General features: G+C 35.0%; 1 protein-coding gene and 1 long non-coding RNA gene across 2 annotated transcripts; both read right to left on the reverse strand.

Annotated features, from left to right (window-relative positions):
• Nucleotides 1-1,164: 1,164 nt before the first annotated feature.
• LOC148790242 (uncharacterized) lies at nt 1,165-1,886 on the reverse strand. The gene is made up of 2 exons (XR_016078789.1): nt 1,629-1,886; nt 1,165-1,543 (listed from the first exon to the last, which is right to left on the reverse strand). It is a non-coding gene; the product is annotated as an uncharacterized LOC148790242 (long non-coding RNA).
• A 2,616-nt stretch (nt 1,887-4,502) lies between these two features.
• On the reverse strand, nt 4,503-9,702 carry PPD6 (thylakoid lumenal protein (Mog1/PsbP/DUF1795-like photosystem II reaction center PsbP family protein)). Its single transcript, XM_019196494.2, has 3 exons — nt 9,335-9,702; nt 6,616-6,932; nt 4,503-4,910 (listed from the first exon to the last, which is right to left on the reverse strand). Exons 1-3 carry the CDS (start codon nt 9,663-9,665, stop codon nt 4,740-4,742), a joined length of 819 nt encoding a protein of 272 aa, XP_019052039.1. The 5' UTR covers nt 9,666-9,702; the 3' UTR covers nt 4,503-4,739.
• Between the last annotated feature and the right edge of the window lie 15,756 nt (nt 9,703-25,458).

Consider the following 25,458-nt stretch of genomic DNA (forward strand, 5'->3'; position numbering starts at 1 on the left):
TTCCCATCTCTTCTTTTAGGGCCTGTTTGGGAGGTCAGAGCTGAAGAGTCTGTTAAAATGTCAAATTAATTCAACTGTTTTGAAGCATTGTGGATAAACTATTCAAAGAGTTGAAGTTGACGGCCTTCAAATGACTAACAGTTGATTTATACTCTGCCATTCTTTTACCAAACATAGCTTACAGGCTATCTGTGTGGGCAGTGATTGCACTTCAGCCCTCTCAAATGAGTACTCAGTACCCTTATGCAATATGCAATATTTAAGCCCCGTTTGGTTTGCAGGAATAGGGGTTTGGAATCGAAATCGGAATGAGCTATTTTGATTCCAACTGTTTGGTTGGGCGGAATTAGAATCCCATTCCTATTTCTGCTGGAATGACATTCCCCAATTTGAGGTTCCCCCATTTGAGGCCATTCCCTGCCCCTCCCTTAGGAGTGAAATCCCATTCTTGCTGGCTCCAATTTTCATTCTCATTCCTGTCTGAATCAAACAGATTAGGGGAATAGACCATTCCGGTTCCGGTTGTGAATTATAATTGGAATTGGAATCAGAATTAGAATCAGAATCCTTTAGAATTAGAATCGAAATAATCTATTCCATTCACTTGTTTGGTTCAATCTGGAATCGGAATCAGAATCAGATTTGGCTGGAATGGATTTTTATTCCAAGAGAGGGGGAGGGGGAGGGGGAGGGGGAGGGAATGGCTATTCTCTGATATAGGGAATACCATTCCACCAAGAATGGGAATGAGATTCCGATTCCACCCAACCGAACATTCCAGACCCCTATACCCAGGTTGAATGGATTAATTATAATAAAGACCATTTTCATTTTCCCTACTCCCCCTACCTCTTTAATTCTCACCCTTTCATACAAACACCGTCTTTGACTAAGTTTCATTTTTTTTTAGAATAAATAACTAAACAATATTTTTATTATGGTTTGAATCGTCAATCAGAAAATGGTTTGAATGATTCATCAGTTTAAATATCCAGGTTGAACGGGTTTTAAAATTTAAACAAGTCAATGTTAAAAACGCAGCCTTAGATGATTTCAGAGGGGTGTCTAAAGGTTTAACCATTAGACCCCTTCCCATTTTAATCCATTAATACCAATAGTAATCTCTGCCTTTGCATTGAGGATAGAGGCTTCAAAAACAAACTATTTATTTTAAACACAAGCTCCTCTGTGTATTATATTTCAATTGGAACCATCTCATTACAGACTGCCACTAGATTTTCAACCAGAAAACCAGTTGAAGCTTTGGCACTTAAATTAACGAAAACAAAAAGAAAGAAAAAACAAAAAATCAGAAATGAAATTCTGTTTCCAGTAGCTAGTAATTGACAACAATTTACAGAAGCAATCATAAGGAAGAACTTCCATACGACCTAACACTAATATCAAACTCACAATGTAGCCCCTCGAATTCCATTGCAGACCTTTGCAGGCTTGTCCTTGAGTTACAATCCTGCACAATCGGGGACATGTTCTTCTGGTTTTCCTTACTGTTCTTTGCAGTCACTGATACACGATGCTTGTTCTGCAAATGAGAAACACAATCAGTTAGCATTAACAGAAAACAAATTTAACACAGTTACAAAGGAGGAATGGAAAGGAAAGGATACCTCAGTGGCATAGATCGCCAAGGAAGCAAAATAAGTAGAAATTTCCATTGTGGGCAATCTGGAGATGAAGAACAGAAACAGAAGAACTCAACAAAGCAGGCTTCAGATGTCCAAAAATGGCTTCTGAGAGCAGATTCAGATAGAGGTAATAATTTCTGGGAGAGAGCAAAAGTGGGTTCTCTAGAGAGGCGTTTTTTCCTCAGTATCTCTCCCAAGAAGTGCACAGAGGTTGTTGGCCTGCTGCGGAACACAAAAGGCAGTTAATAGATACATGATTGGGACTATAAATAAGATGTCGTGTGTGAATCTGGCAACATAGAAAAGGTTGGGGTGGCCTCAACATGACAGTTTTGTTAGTTATGGTCTTATGGATGGGAAATGTTCTACCAGATCCCAAATGATAGCCATGTCCTCAGGAATTAAGACCTCAAATCTAATTCAGGAGAAATCCAAACAAGTGTCATGTAAGAGAGCTCCGAATTCAGGCCTAAGCTTAAGGATCAGAACTCAATTTGAACCATTCAGTCTAAGAACCCATTTGGTTTGCAGTCGGGATCGAAATCCTTTAGAATTGGAATCGGAATGGTCTATTCCCATAGTCTTAGTCTGTTTGGTTCAGACAGGAATGGGAATGAAAATTGGAATTAACAGAAATGAAATTCCATTCCTAAAGGAAGGGCAAAGAATAATTGGAATTAACAGAAATGAAATTTCATTCCTAAAGGAAGGGCAAAGAATGACCATTCCCTCAAATGGGGGAATACCATTCAATCAGAAATGGAAATGAGATTCTGATTCCACCGAACCAAACAATTGGAATCGGAATAGCCCATTCCCATTCCGATTCTGGAAGTTCCTTGGAATCAAAAGGGACCTAAGCTTTTCTATTGTTATTTTTTTTTTACAACTCTGGCCCAAATTACTTGCCATGTGTTCGGTGATCACGCTCAATCAGTCCTACCTCACCTCAAGCATCAAGCCTACGTTTTTCTCTCGGATCAAAATCTTATGATTTATGATACGATTTTATTCATAAATTTTAGGATTTATACTATTTTTATGGTTCACTGTGGTTCAAATAAAATTCAATAAATTAAACCTTTGCATCTAGCCATCATTCCATTTTAGAAAAATTCTGCCATGTAAATATATATAGTGCTGACACACACCCAAAAAAATCCAAAAATAGAAAGTAATCTCAAGGTTTTTAAAACTAATGCGGACAACGAACCAGTTAGGGGTCCGGTTCCCGGTCGAACGATCCGATCATTCAAATCGAACAAAAGGCCAGTTCTGACAAATAAAATAAAAAAATTAAGAAAAAAAAAAATTGACCAAACTGTTGAATGGTTGAACAGTCCAACCACCCGAGTCAGCGGTTTTCTGACCAAATCAACAGTTCCCAGTTTTCCGGTCCGGTCTGATTTTAAAAACCATGAGTAATCTCCTTCCAAAGGGGAAAGGAAAAAGAGGTGGATAAAATCACATTTGTTTGTGGGGGAGCATAAATTTTTTTAAGCTTGTTTTGTGTGGCTGTGTTGAATCATTCTATAAATTTAACCATTCCATCTAATCAATGTTCCATTTTATTTTTAACCTTGTTTTGACATTGGATTCTACTAGATCGTGAACTGGTGGATAAGTAACTTATCCACCCTCAGAAAAGTATTGGTTGGGTAACTATACTCCCCCAAAAAAATTTCCGTGGACCCCATTGTAGTGGTAGTCGAATGAGACAAAATGTGAGCTTGGTCCCAATAAACCGGGCATGATACACTATTGACTTCTATATCCTCACAGCACTCAAGCTGCCGTATATTGAAGACCCACACATATACTTATGGGAGGACCAAGGTTTTTAAAATCGATCTGGAGAACGAATCGGTCAGGGGTCTGGTTTTCAGGTCGAATGGTTTGACCATTTGAATCAAACGGTTGATTCATTCTGACAAAAAATGGTCAAAATCGTTCAAATGGTTAATCGTCCGAATCAATTGTTTGCTGATCAAAACCAACGTTTTTTTTTTTGGGAAAAATCCGATTTTGGAGAAATAAAACCAATCACCTGATCGGTTCCCAATTTTTCCAGTCCGACCGTCCGATCTGATCCAGTTTTGAAAACCATGGGGAGGACCATACCTAGTTTGATGGTCACCGTGTTCACTGGTGGAGAGAGAGAGATCTTAGAAATCATTCACGACCGGAACTGATTATAATGTGTTCCCCCAACTGTAGGTATTGTTAAAAGAAGGGAGACGAGATTCGGGAATTTGGTGGAATTTAAGTATGACAATTTGCTCCAAAAAAGTTGATGTTTTGTCCCATTTACTGTTTTTACAATTTATTTTTAAACATATCTGATTTTGTCAATCCATCAAACTTCATTAACTTTTTTTTTTTTTATAAAAAGCCCTTTATTATAATTATTTTCTTTATTTTGTGTATCAAAGCATTAAAAAAAAAAACAAAAAACAAATCAGCACTTTTTTCTATACTTAACACAACATACTAACTTTTCAACATAGGTGATAATAGCGATATTCGAATCCACATCTCTTCTTGGACTACCCAGCTAACATGCCAACCGAGCCACCACTCAGTTGGTATCAAATCAACATTTAAACCAAGGATATTTTGATGATATTCTCTGATTTTAGAAACAGTTGGGATTGTATTAATCTAATAATTTGGATTAGATTAATTTGGGCAATTAAGAGCCAACAAATAGAAAGAACACGAGTCCAAAAAGGAACTAAGAATTTTGGCTCAGCTAATTTGGTGTGAATTAATCTAATAATTTGGATTAATGACTGATAAGAACATGTACAATGGGCTACCCAGGCTAGTAGGTGAAAACCATACAACCTGTAGACCTTTATCCGGAGACTTCAATATACTTGAATCAATCAGAGCAACATAGTTTCTGAATATCCCTCATATGTCTTAACTCAAAGCTGTATATTACCTTACATTTGTCAGCAAACCTTCCAAAAATTTGGTGATTGGTTGAGAATCATCCAGTTGGTTTCGTGCTGCCATATACATGTAAGTTGAATATTCATCAATAAATAATGGAACATTTAATTTTTCTTTTTCTTTCCTCTTACAAAATTACACTTGGAAGGAATCAAGTATGGCCTTGAGTGTTTGCTGAGATGTCTGCCACTGTTTATCATTTGCACTTGCTACAAATAAGATGACTGTGTTTCCTTTGGCAGTGGCCTTAGCAAGGTTGTGTGAACCTGTTAATGCATATGGAGTCTCCAGCACGTAAGTGTAATACTGCATACAACAGAGAAGACTATGTCACTAGTCACTACCATGAGAAAAAAGGGTTCTGTAAAAAGAGAGGCAATTATTTGTTATAAGCTCCCCTACAGATTGATTGAAATAAATCAGTTCAGTGATACAACAATGACAATTCAAACTACACAGCTTTTGCTTATTAGAAATGGAATGTTGTCAGTGACCGTTTTTTTTTTTTTTGGGTAGACAATGCAAATTTGCTCATAGGTGAGAGGTGCTATATGCTAGATCTGTAGTTGTCGGGTTAGTGGGATTAGTGTAGCAGGGATGCATGTGGAGCCTAATGGCATACAAAACATGGAGACCCTGATTTTTCTGCAGTTTTGAACCCACACAGCCACACTTTCTCAATGGAACGGATGCCAACTGAGCATACAGACTACATGGTCAGTGGTGAATGTTGTTGATGACAAAGACTACTTTTAGAAGAGTGCTTTATATGATTGATCTAAAACGAAGTTTGAAGTTAAGGCCCACTAATTTCTAGCCACCATGGAAGGTTCTTTATCGAGAAAATATATGCTGACACACCATATGTTATCAAGAAAATTTTCAGATGGTAGTCCTCATCTTTAAAAAGGAAAAAAAAAGTATTATTTTTACTGAAATACAAGTTAATATAATATAAACTTTGATGGTTCATTAAAAAGGCCATTATCCAATGTTGGTCCCAGCTATCTGGGGTCTTGGGAGGGGTGGATGGGATATTGTCCTAACCTTTGGCATTTTTTGATGGTTCATTAATCATATAAAAGTTAGGTTGCTAATGGTATCGTTATTATTTCAAATTAGGATATATCTGAGTTGTAATTAAATAACAATAACCATTAAAGGATAATTCTAGTATGAATTGTGTGCAATTGACTTTTTTTCTGCATTTTCTGATCTTTTACTTAAGGATCTTATAAAATAAAAAGAAAATTTAATTATTTATCTCTTGAAGAACAACTTAAAATTCATATGATTTTTATGATGTCCACAAAGAGAGAAACATTTTCTGTTATGTTTGGTTTGAAGGACCCTACCTTTCTCTTCCTTTCCCTACCTTTTCCTTTAAACCAAACACAACATTTATTTTCCTATTCTGATGGATACTTATGTCAGAAGTTCAACATATCTCAAACCCATCCATGCAGTATGCAATTCATCCTAACAAAGGATCATTACGCACTTCACTGTCCCAAGTAGGAGATCATCTAGGCTTTCAATCATCAAATATCTTACACGGCTACACAGAAATTTACCTTTTATAGTTTTATACTATGGTGGTAACTGGTAAGCTTGGTGGTTAAGAACTTAAGATCATTTGGGAAGCCAAATTAGGAGATTGTTATGACTCAGGAGAACCGTAACAATTTCAGTTGATAAGTATGAGAATGTAGGTTCAAGTCTGTGAGCAGCTACTTTGTGCAAAAATTGCCAAAAGGTTAGGTCTGTATTTAGTCCACCTCTTCCATGACCCCACATAAGGGAACCAACATTGGGTAACAGCATTTTAGATTTATAGCTCTGGAGAACCATATGGAATCTACATATGCAATATTAACTACTTCTCAAATTTTCTTGCCCTTAGTAAAGAAATAAATATTCAGAAAAACCTAAAAATGGTGTTTTCTAAGGTAAGAAAGGAAAGAAAAGGAGAATAATATGGAAGGATGAATATGAGAAAGAGGCACACTACCGTCTGATCGCCACGCTTTTCAACTGAAGTTTCAATGAGCTCATCAGGATCATATGTGTTCCCAGTGACAAAGGGGCCCAGTGAAGCAATCACCTTCTCAGGGCTCCCAATATCTTCAATTGTAGCGTTTGGTTTATTGGTCAAGCGTATCAATGGAGAGGCGACAACCTGAACTTTTCCCTGCTTTTCATCTTCAAATTTCACCTCCACCCAAGGTTCTGCACATTTGGGTTGACAGTAATTTCCAGATAGTATGTTGGCAACACGTGTCTGTTTCCAAGTGGGTGGGAGGATGAACTCATAAGGCTGCACATTTCCTGCAATATATGGAGTATATGGTCATTCAAACATGACTGCTTAGATAAAAGTTGGAGAGTTAGATATAGTATGAATGTTAAATTTAACCATATAATAAACTTCACTATATACTGCACATGCATATTTAGGAGAGAATACACAGAATATATTCTTATCATATTTTCTTTCCTACTTTCTAAGAAGTATCAAGGTGAAAGGTAATGACCACACTTCATCAGTTTGAAAGTTCGCTGCTCCACTACATGCTAAAGAGTAAGGACCAATGAATGCAAAGGAAATCCAGTTCAACCTCAAGGGATTTGTTGAGGTCCTATCATGTTAATTGCAATGAGTTTGTACAAATTCTAAATGGCACTAAAAACAGGACTTCTCTACATAGTCATTCCTTCAATTGTTATTGACCTTTTGTCAGTTTCAAAACTTATTCTCCTTGTGCAGAGGGCATACCAAGTTCTAAAAGTGTTGGGTAAGTTACACTATAGTAGCAGAAATGAATGTAAAACCAATCCCAGGACAGCAAGAAACTTTCCCCCAAATTTGTGTGTCAAAATGGGTTTGCCAACAACAATAATAACAAGTAAACAATTCAGTCAAGTGACAGAAAAACAGATAACAATCACCACACAATAGCACACCGGAATTTTTTACGTGGAAAACCCCAAACTTGGGGAAAAACCACGGGACCTACGGTCCGTAAAAGTCTTCCACTAATTCAGAAATTAATGGGTACAATAGTCTTCTCTAGTTGCAACTAGAGGCTTACAAACATCAAGGAAATAATCCTTGGCTCACAAGAACAACATTAACATCACCAAATGCAAGGTGGATACAACACAAACAATTAAGTTTAGATCTCACCAAGTTGCTGTAAATCTGAACTGAGAAGTAGAGAAAAGGAAGAAGAATCACCAAATCTGAACTAGATTGGGATTCTTAACTCCAGCACTTAATATCATCAAGAACGGGCTTGAAAGGCACCTCCCCACTATTCGGCTCCCTTTTCTTTAGGGAGTAAATGAAGGTGGGGTGGGCCCCTCCATATGGGCTGGAACCACACCCAACAAAAAGTATGGAAGATAAGATTATCCCTTCAATAATTGGTAACTTTAAGTATCACCTATTTCAATTTTTTTAAATAGTTCTAAGTTCTAAAACCATTGTATTCAGTAAGGTGTCCCCTTACAGGTCTTGTGAAAACCATGATAAACACTGCCCTGTTCACAGATAATATGTGCAGATAAAAAATACAAAAATAAAAAGAAAGAAAGAAAAAGTGAGTAAGCACCTAGAGCTCACCCGATTGAAGGTGCTTTATCTCAGGCATGGTCTGCTGTCAGTGCCATTGTGCCATTGACAACAGTGAATTCCTTTAAGGATCAAATTCGTGCTCCTATTTGACTGTATATTTATTATTTTTCAGTAAAATGGACAGGGATCTTAACCAAATCCTTTGTAAATTGACGAGTTATCCAAAAAGAATGATGAATCAAGGACCCTTGCAATTCCTACAAGGAAAGAGAGATTTCAGAAGGATAGCTCAAATGTGGTTCCTGTTGGTCCTATCGGATTTGATTTCCATGTGAGAGGAATTTGCCATTTTCCTTTCTTAGGATCAGAAATTTCTATTATTTTCTTCTTTCATGTCCATTTCTTTATTCTTTTGTTTTCTCAGACACACTATTCTTCATGATCCTCATTATTTTCTTTTCCAACTCTGTGCTTCTATCCTGTTTTGTTATAATGTACTCTGTTGCTATTCCAACTCTTCCTGGACTCCCTAGCATTGAACACAACCAGGGTGAAGCTCAATGGGAGAAAAGATGTGATCCTTAAATAATAACTTCACGAGACACCTTGGCGCATGCCATGTTTATTGCCTTTTGCATTGTACTCCTACCCCCCCCCCCCTTCAATTTTCAATTTGGATGCAGAGAATCAGATTCATTATTGACATTATATTCCCTGACCATCACTTTTTTTTTTTTTTTTATAATATACAAGTTCACTTCTCCATTGGCACAGCCATTCTTTTCTTTACCATTCATTTCTTTTTGTTCCTGTTGTCTCAGCAAGGAAGGTTGGAGCTACCTGCAATCTCATGATTCTGGTATTAGCACCATCTAATTGTCCCACAAGCTATCATCTTACTCAATTCAAATTAGACTCCACATTCAAAGTTTTAATCCTTCTGATAATCGTCGGAACACAGGAACGTAATTCACATAAACAACGCGAATAATCCACCACCATTGTTCAACTTAGACTCTTAATTCTTCATTAAAAAAACATAAACCACAGTTCTTGGAACCAGTTAAAATATAGGAAAAACCCATGAATCCACAATGAAAACTAGGTCAAAACAGCTCCAGATGCTAGTCTTCAAGACAGAAAAGACCCATACCTGCACGAAGAGCGGGAGTATCCTTCGACGTTGCCTTAAAGACAACGAAGGAAGGATCAGACGAAGATGGAGGGAGAAAGGAACCAACTTCGACCTCACGAGCTTCGGAAATGGGAGGCTCCCTCCAAATAAATGGAACTAAGGCGATTCCTTTGAGGAATTCTCTTCTGCGAGCTATCTGTTTTCGACATTGATTAAATTCTCCAGAAATTTTAGTTGAACTCGTCGAGACGGAATGAAATTCTGAAGAAAATGAAAGAATTGATGGAGATTTTGAACTGTTTGAGGCCGAGAAGACGGGGGAGAGTGGAGTTAAAGAAGCAGTTGCCATGAGAGAGATGGAGAGAGAGATTTGAAGATGGATAGTGGAAGGTTCTCTTTATCCGTTACGGATTGGAAGTTAGGTGTAGCCTTCGGCTACATCTATCAATGAAAACAAGCCACTTCACCATGTTCTGATACGAGAAGGTGGGACCAACTACAGGCAACATTAAACATTGACGTGCCACGTGTCGTGACATAAACGGAATACGCAATGAACAAAATATTGGGCTTGGATGGGTATGGGCCTAAGGGTCTGGTACTCTTCTTTGCAATAGTTTATCTAAATTTTTTTACAGCCCAGGCCTGACCCAGGCCAAATTGCCGTTTGATAACAGCTGAAATGTTGAATTGATAAGCTTATCTCTTTTATCTTTTGGTGAATAAAATGTTAAGGAGCTTGTGGATTTTTTAATGGCTGAAGTTGGATAGATCATTATTTCTTTGAAAATTTATTATTTAATTATTTTAATAACTAAAAGACAAAGTAAGAAGTCTTTCAGTTCAGCAAATTCAGCCGTTATCATAATGGTGGCAATGTGGCATACCTTCTCTTATCTTTAATGCTTGTTAAAGGATTTACCTCTTCAGTTACACAATAGAAAAAAGAATATATAGATTTGGATGAGACTAACTTTTCATTCATAGTATAAAAAATTGATGGGATAATTGAAACATATCTTTCAAACATTTTTTTTAATGTTTTGTTTGGGTTGTAGGAAGATTTTGATGGGATGAGAAAGAAAAACTGGGTTCAAAGATTTCATGTATTATTTAATTGCACAAGGGAAAAAAGTGGGAACCAGGAACATTTTATCCTATCATGGCTTATTTATTTTGGGTTGGAACAATATAAATAAGTGATTATTTACATTTGGGAAATAGGCTGGAATAAGTGCTTATTCGAGAAGCCTAAAATTTGGATTTATTTTTACTTGCTTATTCAGGGGATGTTTGGAACTGTGGCTGTTTTTCAGAAAAAACGGTGCTACGTCGGATTTACATAGGCGTTTCAACAAATGTCCTTGTATCTCATTGTTTGGTTCAGCCAATCATTAAAAAATCGGGCATGTCTTGAAAATTGGGACCCACTGATGCATAAAATGTCAAATTTGGCATTTCATGCACCGGTGAACCGTTTCCCCCAACGGTTGATTGATGTGTATCCTATGTGGTGCTTATCTGTCAGCGCACACATGAAAAACAGTGATGAAAATCACCTTACCAAACAACATAGTGTTGCTCACTGCCTACGTGATAGAAGCGTTTTTTTTTTTTTTGTAAAATATGGGTCTTAGAAGCATGGGCATTTTTTCTTGAAAATCAGTCCTAAAAAGCACCCATGCTTCCAAACACCATGTCAATAAGTGCTTATTTTCTTTCTGGCCTGTCTTGGCCCACCATGTCCTTTCGAAATACCTCTACTGCCCCTGTTCGAAATAAGTGATTTTTCATTAAATGCTCATAAACACTTGTTAGAATAAATACTTATTTTTCAAATAAGAACTCCCAAACTCTGCCTAAGGAAAAAGTTTTCTTTTTTATTTTATTTTTCTATGGAGATAGTTTGTATTAGACGGGTTTTTTCCTCATTCCACTTTTTCACACAAAAATGGTGTAACCCTACTTCCCAAAAGTTTCTAAATATTTTCTATCCCGTCTCATAGCATATCACAAATCAAATGGGAAAAAGAACACGCGAGAATATTTCTTTTTATCCCTTCCCTTCTTGCACACCAAACACTAAGATAATCAATATCTTGATTGTTGTTAATCACACCATTCTGCATTTGTTGGGATGTAGCGATAATTAGGAACTTAAGAATTTCAATGGATTTAGTTAAATGGTAAACTCACCTTGATCAGATTCATCATCTACTGATTCAATGATGTCAGAAGAGATTTTGGGCGGTAATTCCAAAAAAATATTATATCGGAAGGAATTTTAACAAATACCGTCTTTAAGTTAAATGAATTGACATGATATCATTGGGCCAGTAGAGGATTCGGTGCCCTTTAATTGGGTGTAGGGTCATGTTCAAGTTAATTAAATGAGCCTAACATGGCATTAGGCCCATGTTGGGGTTGGTCATTGAGATGTAGTCTTGTAATCTTTTTGTGAGCTCTGATTGGTTATGTCGTGTGAACCTTTATTTTAGGTTTCATGAATGTAATATATGGGTAGAAATAATAAGAATGATTTAAGTGTCGATAATATAATTTAATGATGAATATGGTATTGAACAGGATAGAATGGCCAACAAGACTTAAATGTAGCCGACCCTATATAACTAGGACAAAGCTTTGATTTTGATGATGATGATGATGATCAATATAACTTGATTTCCTTCTTTCACTCACTCTCTTGTAGATGAATACTTGAAAATATGTTTTTCTCTATATGAAACTTGAGATTTATGTTGATGAAATTTAATGAAATATATCCTTCACTGTGAACAGGGGTTAGTGTGGCTTCAGTAATTCTATTTCATTAAATTGGGGCAGGGTGAGTTTGGTAGTAGGAAATAAGCAAGAAATAGAAGGTTAAAGGAATCCTAGAATAGCTTTTGTGGGAATGAGTATCTTGGTCTGAAAAGCCTATAAGCTTAGATTTGGATCAGAGATGAGTTTAGGTTAATTGAACTCAATAAATGTTCAGTGGGCTGTGGAACCAATGATAAGGCCCCACACTAGTTATAAAATACATGAGGCCAACAATCATCCAACCCCACACTACCACCTCTTACTGTAGGTGGTAATAGTGGAAATTGATTCCACATATCCACTGGGACTACCTGGTTAATGTACCAATTGAGCCACCACTCGGTTGGTTTGAGACAGTATTTTCAACCCATCATTGGCGTGGATTGTCATACTAGTGATTCATTCACAGTACTGGTTCAGATCAACCCCTAACATGTTATTTTACAAATATTTGTTATTTTACAAATAATTGGTTCCTACCATGGTTGGATGAAAGCATCCCACCATCACGTATTTTTAAATTTAAACCCTAAATCCTAAAACTAACCTCAAATCCTAAAGCCTTAAACTTAGGCTGTGTTTGGTTTGAAGGAAAAGGTAGGAAAACCTATACAAACCAAACACAGCCTTAAATCCTAAAGCCCTAAACCCCTAATTCTTGAAATTAACTTATAAAATGCCTTTTGTTGGATGCATGTTCTCTAACCAAGTAGGAGCCAAATATTTTCCCGTAAGGAATCACCATATTTTTTTTCCTTTTATTTTTTATTTTTTAAACTTTGCTTTTAAATTACTCTTTGGCCCAATATCACAATAGGGTTGTCAATGGACTGGATATTGGTCCAATCGATCTGATCCAATATGAGTCCATTACATATGGGCCAGTCCTATCCAATCCGTTTAATACTTTGGACCATTCTGGACCGATTCAATTCAGTCTGGACAGTCCAAACAGTTCATATTGATTTCAATTTAGATTAGGCCCAACCCAAATTTGGTCCAATGACATCTATACACTTATCTTATGCCAATGGATTGGATATTGGTTCAATCTGGCTAAATCCAATATAAATCTATTACAAATGGATCAGGTCCAATTCAATCTAATAAATACTTTAGAGTTTAAACTATTAAATCTGAATTGGTACAGTTCAACATGTCTTATTAATCCATCCAATCCATTCAAATTGATTTTGATTCAAACGGGGTCTAATCAAAAACCAGTCCGTTGACATCCCTGATATGCCTTGGTAGAGTCTGCTCATACTAATTTGTAAAGCCTGAGGCTGATCTACAATGGGCCGGGCTTAGACACCATCAGGTCAGCCCAACCTGTTCACCCAGCATATACACCTTATTAAGCAGTCGATCTACTCAAGTTAAAACCAAATTTGAAGAGAATTACATTTATTTTTTATTTTTGGAATTATTCAGGGGAATCAGGGTGAGGACAGAGGCCTGGCCATATCACAAAGAGCCTGAAATTCTAGAATTTGGATTCAGTCTTTACAAAACCGTCTTCACACCATCCTCACAGCTCATTGCATTGAGAACATCTCTGTACTTTATGTTTTTATTCATGGGGAGATATTCCTAATGCACAACATCAAGGGGCTGTGATGACTAAGGGTGTAAACGGATCGCTTCAATATCCGACAGATATTAAAAATGAATATTTGAATTTGAATTCGATTAAATATTCAAATATTCAATTTAATTTGAATTCGACCAATTAATTCTTTTAGATAATTAAATAAATATTTTATTTATATAAAGTATATAAAGATATAAATTATTTATATAATTTAATTATGTATATAAATTGTATAAAACATTTAAATATTTTATATATTATATATATGAATTAAATAATCTCCGATTTAACTAACTGATATGAATAGGATATACGAATTTGACCGATTATAATATTCAAATTATTTGAATTTGATTTGATTATGTCAAATCTTGAATTCAAAATTGAACTTTCAAATACCATTAACATCTCTAGTGATGACGGCATGAGAATGGTTTTGTGGGGATCCGAATTCGAAATTGTAGAAACACATTACAAAAAATTAAAATTCTTAGTTTTAGCACAAAGATTCATATAACAAGGGTAGCATCCTAATCTCATATTTTAGAGAAATGCCGATCGACCATCTTAACTATTAGTCAAGAAAATAACATTTGAGTAAGATTCATCATTCATATAACAAGGTTAGCATGCAAATTTTAAATTGTAGAAGCACATTACAAGAATTAATGAAATATTAGTTTTAGCACAAAGATTCATTTTTGGATGAATAATGTGGTTCTGCCGGATACAAATCAGGTTGCTTGATTTAAAGAAATCGTATTCCTATTAAGTCCAGATTTGCATTAAAGCCCATTCAAAATTTAAGAAATGTCCACCGGTTAACCGATGGTACTGGTTCAATTTCGGTTTGAGAATTGGAAAAATTGGTACCACCGGTTCGGTTTACAAAAAAGTGTCATGGTTCAGTTAACCGAACTGTGAACACCCCTAAGTCTAAGTGTATAACAAAAGTGCCAATTTGCTAGTTGGTAATATTTCTAGGTAGACAAGTAGCAAAGACTTGAGATCGAATCCTACCTGTACCAGGTGGGGTCAAACAAAATTCTAGATGTTTAATTTGTGTTGCCTAAGTTAAAGTATTTCAACTATATTGGGCACATATTTGGACCCATTCAAAATTTAACAAATGTTCAACCAATTCCTCCTTTTTATTTTATTGTAACAATAAAGCTATATAAGAGAAAAACAAGAAATAGAAGAAAAGTCATTAAGATTCAATTTGGAAGCAATACAAATATAAATATATAAATATGTAAAGTATAAATACATACAAAATGTAACTCTACATTTTTGTATTGGAACATAACTTTGTTCATATGGGGAACCAGCAAAGAAAAATGGGAATGCTTTTGTCGGTACAAATCAACAATTGGGGATCACCTGTAGTCAACAATTGGGCAAACCAGGGTTCAATGACTCGGCTCCTCCCCTCTTGGAAGCACTCTTGTCTCTGGATCTGCTGGCTACCTATGAGCGGGGCCCATAGCTGAATCCGTAATATAAAGTAGATAAACACCTTCAAGCATGTAACTACAAACTGCCATGTGAGGTCCGTATTTACACGGTGAAGGCGCAGTGCTATTGGAAGGATCCATTGTTGGATCCCATTGATAGGTGACTGTTAGGGCTGTAAATCTGAATCTAGTCTAATTATTGAAACTGGTATCTGAATTTAATCTGAAATTCAATTGAATTTGAAGATCTTGGATTTGAATTTGAATCATAATAAGTTCGAATTGAATTTAGACTTAATTTAATATTAAATTTATTATAATATATATATATATATATATATATAAATTTATATATACAAATATATTTTTTATAATTTTAAATATAATTATATAACTTTTGTATATTAAAATCAATAAATAATACAGTTACAATCAAATTCGGATTTTAATCGGATGGGAAGTCAAATCAAAACCTGATCTAATTATTCATCAGATGTATTTGGTTTTTTAAGGTGTTGTTGATAGGCCTAGTGCCTGTTTGGGAGGAACACAGAAGCACAGCAGTTTTGGTTTTTTAAGGTGGGCCCCATATAAACAAGTTTACCTTGGCTCCTTAAATTTATTTATGACACAAGTGTCCTTAAAGCTTCCAACCGTTGGACATGTAATAAGTTTGAGCGTTAGATGGAGAAAAAAAATGAAGCATTCAATACAGTGTTGGTTGTATATTCAATGATAGCATATTTGAAAGGACACTTGTGTCAGAAATGCAAAGAGCTAAATGTTTTCACACATGAAGCCGGGATTGTAATTTGTTTGGTGAAGAATTAGGCAGTTCAAATTTGCTATAGGTAATCAACTGATGGTGCTTCTTCCTGCTTCGGTGGGAACCGTGGGATCTCCGGATATTTGTAGCTGAGGATCAAATCCCACCACCATTTAGGGTTAGAGGGTGATCTCCTACCCACAAAATCCCTATTTACTTTTATCCACACATTAGTACAGATAACATCTCACGTGTTTACATGTTATATATTCGTGAAAAGATGTGTTCAATGTAAAGCTGTAGTGGCTTGTGAGTAGGTGTGGTAAGATTCCCGTGGGCAGTAGTAGATCTAGATTGAACCGACGGATCCTTACTGATGTGCTTGAAATAAAAATAACTGATGAGAGGTGTAAATGAATCAACTGGGGATCGACAGGCCATGAGATAAACCTGAACCTACTCGAACTCAACCTATGCTCTAAGTATGGCGGTGACTATTGTCAGCCCAATTTTATAGAGTTCGGGTTCAATCAGGGCAAAGCCCGTTCAAACAGCCTTTATTGTCTTGTATTGAGAATATCTTCATACTTGCATACTTTATTTCATGGGAAGATATTTCCAGTGCAAGGTTGAAAAAGACTGTTAGAATAGTGTGAATATAGGTTTACCTTGATGGAAGCCGATCTCAACTTTTTATAGCTTGGGTGGGTCCTGGTTTGAGGCTTTTACAGATACCAGTATACTTGAGTTTGACAATACTCAATGCACATATAAATACAGCTTGACGTTAAGCTTAGCTTGTCTTTACTTCTTTTATCTTTATCTTTTTCAATTTCTCAACTTAGGGGATGTTTGGAACCATGGCCGTTTTTCAAAAAAATGATGCCACGTCGGATCCGCATAGGCGTTTCAACAAACACCCATATATATGAATGTTTGGTTCAGGCGTTTATTGAAAAATTGGACATGCCTTGTAAATTGGGACCCCACCGATGCAAGAAACGTCAAATTGCATCAATGAACCGTTTCCCTCGATGGTTGGCTGATGTGTATCCTATGTGGTGCTTATCTGCAGCACATATATAAAAAACGGTGATAAAAATCACCTTACCAAACAGTATAGTATTGCTCACTACCTACATGACAGAAGCGTTTTTTTGTAAAAAACGAGTCTTGAAAACATGAGCGTTTTTTCTTGAAAATCGATCCCAAAAAGCGCCCACACTTCCAAACACCATCTTAATTGTTAAGGAGTATTAAATTTTATTTGAATGGCCAAACAAATCTTATCACTCAAGACCACATATGTGGTCATAACACCATACCAAAGACAGTCTATCCAACCCAATCCGCTCAGATAAAGCCCAAGAGAGCTTTCTCTCTTTTATTGCCTTGTGCAGACCACCTCACTGTTCTAGCAGAGCCTCTTTGCGACCATCCCCAGTCCAGTTTCATCTCGTCTGGCTGGTGGGCTGTAGTGGACCCATGCAAGACAATAGATCCATACTTCTCTACCAGTTGCACATGCACCCTCATGTCCCAAAGCAGTGCAACTTGGGTCGGGTTGGGTTGAACAATAGTTAAATTTTGAATGGATGCAAAACCCTAATCGAGCCTGATGTAGTTAAAATTTTCAATTCATTCAACCTGACTTGCACCCGTAATGTTCAATCAGCAATTTGTGTGGATTTGGATTGGCCAATTGTTAAATTTTCATTGGACCCGGCCCGAAAGCCTAAGCATGATGCAGTGTGAAGTCTTCAAATCAGGTACCCGACTTGTATTCCTAATCAAGGAGCCATGTGTCTTTTATAGTTATGGTGCATCAGTCCATAGTCCATACATTTTCCCAAAAACCCATCCGGCCATTACCCTTAAAAGGTCGATTGTCCACACAAGAAGTGTCAATCTCACCAACTGAGTCCATGAGAATCAAGGCCCACCTTTGCCTCGGCCATCTGATTTTTGGAGTTATCTATTTGGAAATATTTGGTTCAGGTGAGCCCCCAAGGCCAGTCCCATTCAGTGCATGTTCCAAATCTCTTACATTTTGGCAAATCTAAATGGTCCAGGGCTCTGACATCTTTGGGGGAACCTGAGCTAAAACTGTGGCAATCTCTTTTTCCCAAAGGCAAAACTTCGTCCATGAGTTTGGTAGAACTTTTGACAATAGCCTTTGAGACCTCTACCTCATAGCTTAGGCTATTAGTTGATGGGTAGCTATCACGATGTTACCCACGTCTAGTTTATTGCTAAACAAAGAGTTCACATGTGGGGCCCGTCCAGTGTTGGACCGGTCCCCATCTAATCCGTTTTAAGTTGATCTTGATCAACTCCTCCACTTCAAAGTTTCCATACTATCTATCTACCATAAGTAAAAGCAAAAGCGATTCTCTCTTTATTCTCCAAAGTCAAGCATCATTATTATTCTTGGTAAAACCTTTCAAATTTTGTAGCCCATTACTGCCTTACACAGGCAAAGGGGTCCCACTCATGCCTCATTCTTTACACCTGGCAGCTGAGTTGGCTGTTCAAAAATAGATACATTAAAGCCAGTTGGGTCAATATGTAGGGTTCCTTTATTCTCTTGGGGCATCATTAAGGAATCTCTTTTCATTGTTGGTGAAGCTTTTCATCATTTTCCACCCAACAGTTATTATGTTTATGACCAAAGGGGGTGTCTTTTATGCATCTTCTATGCAAATTTATCCGTGGCTTATGCCTTGTTATCTTAGTCAGTCAGTTTCAGTCAACACCCCTCTACCAAGGCAAGAAGAGGGATACATGGGTATATATAATTTCAACATACAGTGAAGTTATTCTGACAAAGTATAAAAACTAGCGAGAAATGCCACCAATCAGTGTATTCCACTCCTCATTGATCTAATCAGAGAGATCCATGATTCAGTGGTCCAATCACAATCCCAATTTGGATCAACCTTTAAACTGTTGATCCTTGTAACACATTAACAGTTTTTTTTTACTATTTTATATTATTATTGACCTCATGGCTGGAATATATAGGGGTCTGAAATTGGAACTGGAATAGGCTATTCCGATTTCAACTGTTTGGTTGGGCGGAATCTAAATCTCATTTTCATTTCTGGTGGAATGGTATTCCCCCTCCCCCCACCCCCATTTGAGATTATGGTCATTCTATCCCCCTCCCTTGGGAATGAAATCCCATTCTTGTTGATTTTAATTTCTATTCCAATTCCTGTTGAACCAAATAAATTATGAGAATAGACTATTCTGATTCCGATTTTGACCGTGAATCAAACGGGCCTTAAAAGCTTTTTTTTATAGATTTATATCTAAAAACTAAATCTGTTTTTTTTTTTGTTTCTTAGATTATCTATTATATTAAAGAAAGAAGGATATTTTAATCATTATGAGACATTTGAATCATGTTTGGATCACCTCTTACAAAATCAAACCTATCATTTCTTCTTTGAGGTAATGATTTAGACATTAACACAAAGGAAATCCAACCTCCAGAAATCAAGTTTTTTAAATCTCATATTTACATAGATGATCTGAAATTATCACAATGTCAGCCCTCATGTTGCAAAACCTAATTAACTTCAGGGCTAGAATTCCTTGGTAATGGAGGCAAAAGAGTAACATTTGTTTGTAATTCCAACCATAAAATTGGATATAACAAAGTTGGGTTCATTTCTATGAAGTTGACCTTTCATTAGGTGTACATTGCTTTCTTACAGGTCCATTAGTAATATGTATATTACCCTCCCTTACATGTAAAAGGAGACAACCCATCGAGGCCTTCATCATTTTATCAACTCCTTGTCTCATACTTTATTTATTTAGTTGCATTACCTCTGAACACTCAGATTACCAAATGAATCATTATCGGTTACTATTAATGTGTTTACATGATTTTCTATATACCTTTTTCTGGGCTTCCTATTTATGTATAATAACAAAGTGTGACTATTCCTAATTCTTCGGTTGTTTATAATTCTAATAGATCCTACACTGTTGGTTTTGGTTAGATGACTCTTTTATAATTGAAAACTGTGCAATTGACTTTTATTCATCATCATCATCATGTATGCCTTCTCCCAAACCCTAATTCATGTGAGGTCAGTTACATGAGTCTTGTTTCACCATTCCATTCTGTTTAACATGAAAAGACCATTCAGGTTTCATGATCATAAGAGTTTGGCAAAAATTTTAGATGTTGGCTGCCAATCTGATACAGCCCTCCTTTATGTGGACTTATTAAAAATTAGTAATGTGAGGTTAGAAACCTTAAAGATGCACTTATGGATTAGTTGAAGTCCTAAATGTGAAACAACAATGTTACCAAAATATGGGCATGGAACTCTAATGAATTAATTGGTTGGATGGTTAATGCTAGTATCACCTCTTAATACACTCATCAATTAGATAAATGTAATCCATTCAAGACCTAGCCCATCACTCTAATGAATCCGTTTTAGATCATATCTACTTTCAAATACTATTGGGGCTATTACTTGATTACTTTCTTTAATGTATATGTTTTAAATGCTTTTCATGCTTAAATTTAGAGAAATATACACAGTGTCTAGATCGAAATGTTTCCTTCCATGCATGCTGATATGAAGAGCTTTATAATCATTCAAAATCAACGGACATCGTGAAAATCTTTACTTGAGTATATAATTTTATTTACCTCTTTAAATTTACTTAAAATATATCCCATATCATCTAAATATAAATATATCAGAGAAAATCCCTCCGACAAGAAGGTTTCTCTTTCAATCATGTGGCCAACCTCGCTCTTGGGGAAAAAAAGGTGTAAATGATATAAAAAAAAACATAAAATGTAGAATTGTTTGGGTCCCACTCTAACTCTAAAATCATGATATCATTGTTCCCTAACTCAAGTTGGAAAGTGTTGGATTTTAATCTCATAAGAGATTAAATCCAATGGGTTTGATTGGTCAATTACATGAGAAATTGCACCTACACATTTGATTGAAAAATTAGCTTTTCTCTTGCAAAACCCAGTTTTGAACTTGTCCCACATTGGAAAATTATAAGTTTTGTTTTCAGTATTTCAATATGAGCTGATTTACACTCCTTAGAAATAGTAGAGGAGAGTATGGGGGTTTGATACCATGCAACACGCGCGCACGTGTGTGCGACGCAATGAGGCGCTTTAGAGGCGCACTTTGCTCGCACTTCCATGCGGGTGATCAACGATCACAATTCGATCGGGTGTGATCAAGAGGCACAATTCAAAGTTAACAGTTAATGACTGTTAACTACTTTTTAAATTGTGACTGTTCAAGGTGCCTTCTCTAAACCAGCACCTACATTTTCTTCATACTCACATAAGGTTTTTCTGGAGATTCTTCAACTTTGCTGGTTGCAGTTTCTCGCCCAAGACTCTGTTGTATCATGGGAACGGATTTTCCTGTAACCCAACAGCAAACTCAGTGAAACTAAGTGGGGGTGTCTTCAGACGCACCTTAGAGCTTTTCCTCCAAAGTTACGATGATCCCATTCTTCCAACAAGTTAGTTCATGTCTTAGGGTCAATTTGGAATAAAGAGTATAAATATAAATACGCACAATACAAATATATACAAAATAATACAAAATACAAGGTTTTGCACTCTACATATTTGTGTTTGTACTCCTTCCAAACTGAGTCTTAGACTATGTTTGGTTGCGATGCAATTTTATTTGCACTACTACAAATGCATGGGAGTGCAAATGAAAAGAATGTAAATTTTAGCTTAATTTTATTTTGGGTTTTACTTTATTCTGTTTCAAGTCTTATTTTACTTCATTTTTATTGCAATCAAACAAAATAAGATAAATTTTGAAATAAAAATAAATCATAATTTGCACTACCATAATTTTGCATCAATACAAATAAATTCGTATTACAACCAAACTCAAGCTTAATAACAAATGAAATCTAATTTTAGTTTCTAAATTAATTCAGCCTGCAGGATGTTGCAAGGATTATATGTAACGTATAGTGAGGCTCAAACAAAAATACCTATATTAGCATGGGGTCTGTATAGTGGTGAAGATTTTATGGAATTAACTAAAAATAATACTCCAACATCTATTGCCCAATTCCTAGATGTAATTATAGCCCATTAGTAGTTGAAAATAAAGTTTCACGATAGATAGTGATTCTAGCATTAGTGAAGATTTTATGGAAAATATGGTACTCAAAGTGATGAATTATTATTCATGTCAAGTCTTTTCCTAGTCTTACGCAACAAGACTCTCTCTCTCTCTCAAATTGAAATGGAACAAGAACAATAATACCAACAATGCATGATTTGGAAAGCAATTTCTGTCTTTTATTTCCAAATTTGCTTTTTAATTTTATAGAGCATTCATATATTTAGGCTAAAAATTTTGTCTATATTTCTCGTGGTTTTCAAAACCAGACAATTGGAGCAGAAAAATCAGAAATTGGTTAGGTGATTGGTTCCGTTTTTCTCCAAAATCGGATTTTTGCAAAAAAAAAAGAAAAACGTTGAATTGGTCAACAAACTGCTGATCCAGGCGGTTGAACCATTCAATGGTTTTAACTGTTTTTTATTTTTTAAATTATTTTTATTTTTTGTGTTAGGACGGGCCGATTGTTCAGTTCGGACGATCGGACCATTCGACCCAGGAATCAGACCCCTGACCAGTTCGTTCTCTGAATCAATTTTAAAAACATTAATATTTATACTCTCTTAAAACTAACCTAAGGAGGTATTTGGTACAGTGGTGTTGCATTGTTATTACTTTTTAAGTTGATCAATATAAGTTTTTGGGAGAGATTTTTTAATCAATACAAATATCTATTTTTACCCAAAATATCAAATTTGATGTTTCACATACATGCATTCTTCTAGTTGAAATGACACATATATATGGAAAACATATTTCTCACAAGTTTGTATTTTTTTTTGGCAACATATATGTTGAAATGACACATATTTGTACTTCTTATAATTTTGTATTTGATCAATCCAAAACGCCATGACAACACAATACCACTGTACCAAACATCCCCTTAGAAAGAGATATCAGCCTGAAATATGAAAGCCACCCAATGACTGGTGGGGGGAGGTTTTATTCCATTTTTTTTCACCTCAAGCACCTGCAAGATGATTCAAACACAAACCACTGATGCTTAGGATATGTGAGAGACAGCAACAAGTGCCTCCTTACATGAATGACAATCTTTCCTGTGCATTCCCTGTGCATGTCTCCCTAATCTTCCTCCCTCCTCTCTCTTTGAGTTCTTTCTACAAACAAGTGTAAGCTTTACTCTGTACACCTTTACAGGAAAAGCAAAATAAAGAAAGAAACAAAGTTTCTATACTCCTTCCTTCTTAGACCCATGAAAGGTATTGTCCTTGTTGTTTCTTGTAAAGTTTTTTCTTTATTTATTTTTTATTTTTTATTTTTTACAGTTGGCAAGGTTAACCAAGGCAGAATATTTCTATACTGTTTAAACCTACATGTTAAATCCGGCATTTGAATTCAATACAGCAAGTTTGCAGATTTGTTCTGGTTGAGCTGTAGGGCCTCCATGTTCAGACAAAGTACACTATAGGGGGTTGGAAATGGCCCAACCTGGTATTCAGAATTCCAGAGAACACTTTTTGGCCCATTGCTAATAACTAATAAGAAGTTGAGATTCTTGAAAAGAGATAACTAGATAGAGGGGCAGGCATGGCCCACCAAAAGTTCTGAAAAACCAAACATAGGCCTTATCATGAGCAAAGTTGGGCCATCAAAGTTTTTGGGATTTCTGTGTAGTGGGCCCCCAAGGAAAATTTCCTGGGTCCAATTTGACTAATTATAATTCCTTTTTCTTTCTGGTAATCTGTTTAGCAACAAAAACATGTTCAGTTTAATACATTAACTAGTGGAGATTCGTGCGATGCACAGAATTTATTAAGCGAAAGTTAAATAATAGAAATAGTCATTTACTAAAATACCTGTTATAATTTCATGGATTTATTAAAATCTACCCTATAGTTAGCATTTTACTAAAATATCACTTATAATTTGCAATGGATTTAATCAATCTTCCATTAGATGACAGTGAAAAATGACAGTGTTGACCCTAGTGTTCATTTAAATAAATTTAACCAAAAGAAAATAAAAATAAAATATCATTTTGCCCTTAATAAAACACGACAACCACTCTATTGGCTATATTTGGTCAATTTTGTTTTCTATACAAAAAAGTGTTAACGGTATTTTTGGAATAAAAAATCATGGGTCTAATGGCAAAACAAACACTCATTAATGAAAGGTTGATTAAGTAAATAAGTTGTAAAATATATGGGATGTTTTAGTAAAATGAAAACTTTAAGGTAGGTTTAAGTAAATATGTAAAACTATAAGGTGTGTATGAATGGCAACGGGGTGGGGATCATATTCCCTGTCCCCGACCTTGATTATGAAATTAACCCCCATCCCCGATCCCCGACAGGGATGGGTTCCCCATGGGGACCCGAATCCCCAAAATGTTTTCAGATAATAGTATTTTTTTAAATAAATTTATTTAAAATAAATAAAAATTTTAAGTTATAGGTAATGTTTTAAATATGTTTTGATATATATATATATATAATATTATATTTAATATAAATAACATTATATATATATATATATAATCGGGGTTGGGGTGGCACGGGGACCTCAATCCCCATCCCTGACCCCAACTGGGGATTCCTATTAAATGTATACATAATATTATTAAACGTTTTCCATTAAATAGCAAAACAAAGTAAATGTATAATAATCATTGAAAATACATTTATCACAAAAAACAATAAATAATTACTAAAATGCAATAAATATTAATTTTAATATATAATTATATAATAAATACAGATTAAGAGTTTAAAATTATCATAAATAAATATTATTTTTTTTGAAATTTATTTTCTCAAATTATTACTTGATATAATTGAAATTAGTTATTTACAATATTATGTAAAAATATTAAATTATTATTATTTTCAGTATTATATTATAATTATTTTTCTAATTTTCAGGATTTTATTTTAAATTTATTACATAATTTCTTTATTTTAAGTATTTAAAATCTAGTTGTGTTAAATATTTTATTATTTAAAATACTTATTTATTTAAATACTTAAATAATATGTAAAATATTTAAAATTTAAAGTATTAATTATTTATTGAATTTAATTATCCATAAAATCATAATTTATACTATTATTACATAATTTCATTATTAATTTTGTAATATATTAAATTATTATTAATTTCAATATTATGTTATAATTAATTTTCTACTTTGAATAATTTTTTTTAAATTTATTATATAATTTCGTTATTTTAATTATTTAAAATCTAGTTATGATAAATATTTAATTTGTTTTCTTATTTTAATTTTATTTATTTAAAGCTATTACATATTATTAAATATTTGAAGAACATTTAAATTGATAATCCAGAAAAAACATAATTTAAATTGTTAATACATAATTTTG

This window comes from Nelumbo nucifera, chromosome 7 (genome assembly GCF_055504915.1).
Source record: "Nelumbo nucifera cultivar China Antique chromosome 7, China Antique-T2T, whole genome shotgun sequence".
NCBI classification, from domain to species: Eukaryota; Viridiplantae; Streptophyta; class Magnoliopsida; order Proteales; family Nelumbonaceae; genus Nelumbo; species Nelumbo nucifera.

Bases quoted from the DNA above. Each gene is read 5' to 3' on its own strand.
- PPD6 (XM_019196494.2), bottom strand. From the start codon at position 9,665: ATGGCAACTGCTTCTTTAACTCCACTCTCCCCCGTCTTCTCGGCCTCA. The intron at 6,933-9,334 runs GTATGGGTCTTT...CATATATTGCAG, and splicing joins TACTCCCGCTCTTCGTGCAG to GAAATGTGCAGCCTTATGAG. The intron at 4,911-6,615 runs GTAGTGTGCCTC...TGTTGTATGCAG, and splicing joins AAAAGCGTGGCGATCAGACG to TATTACACTTACGTGCTGGA.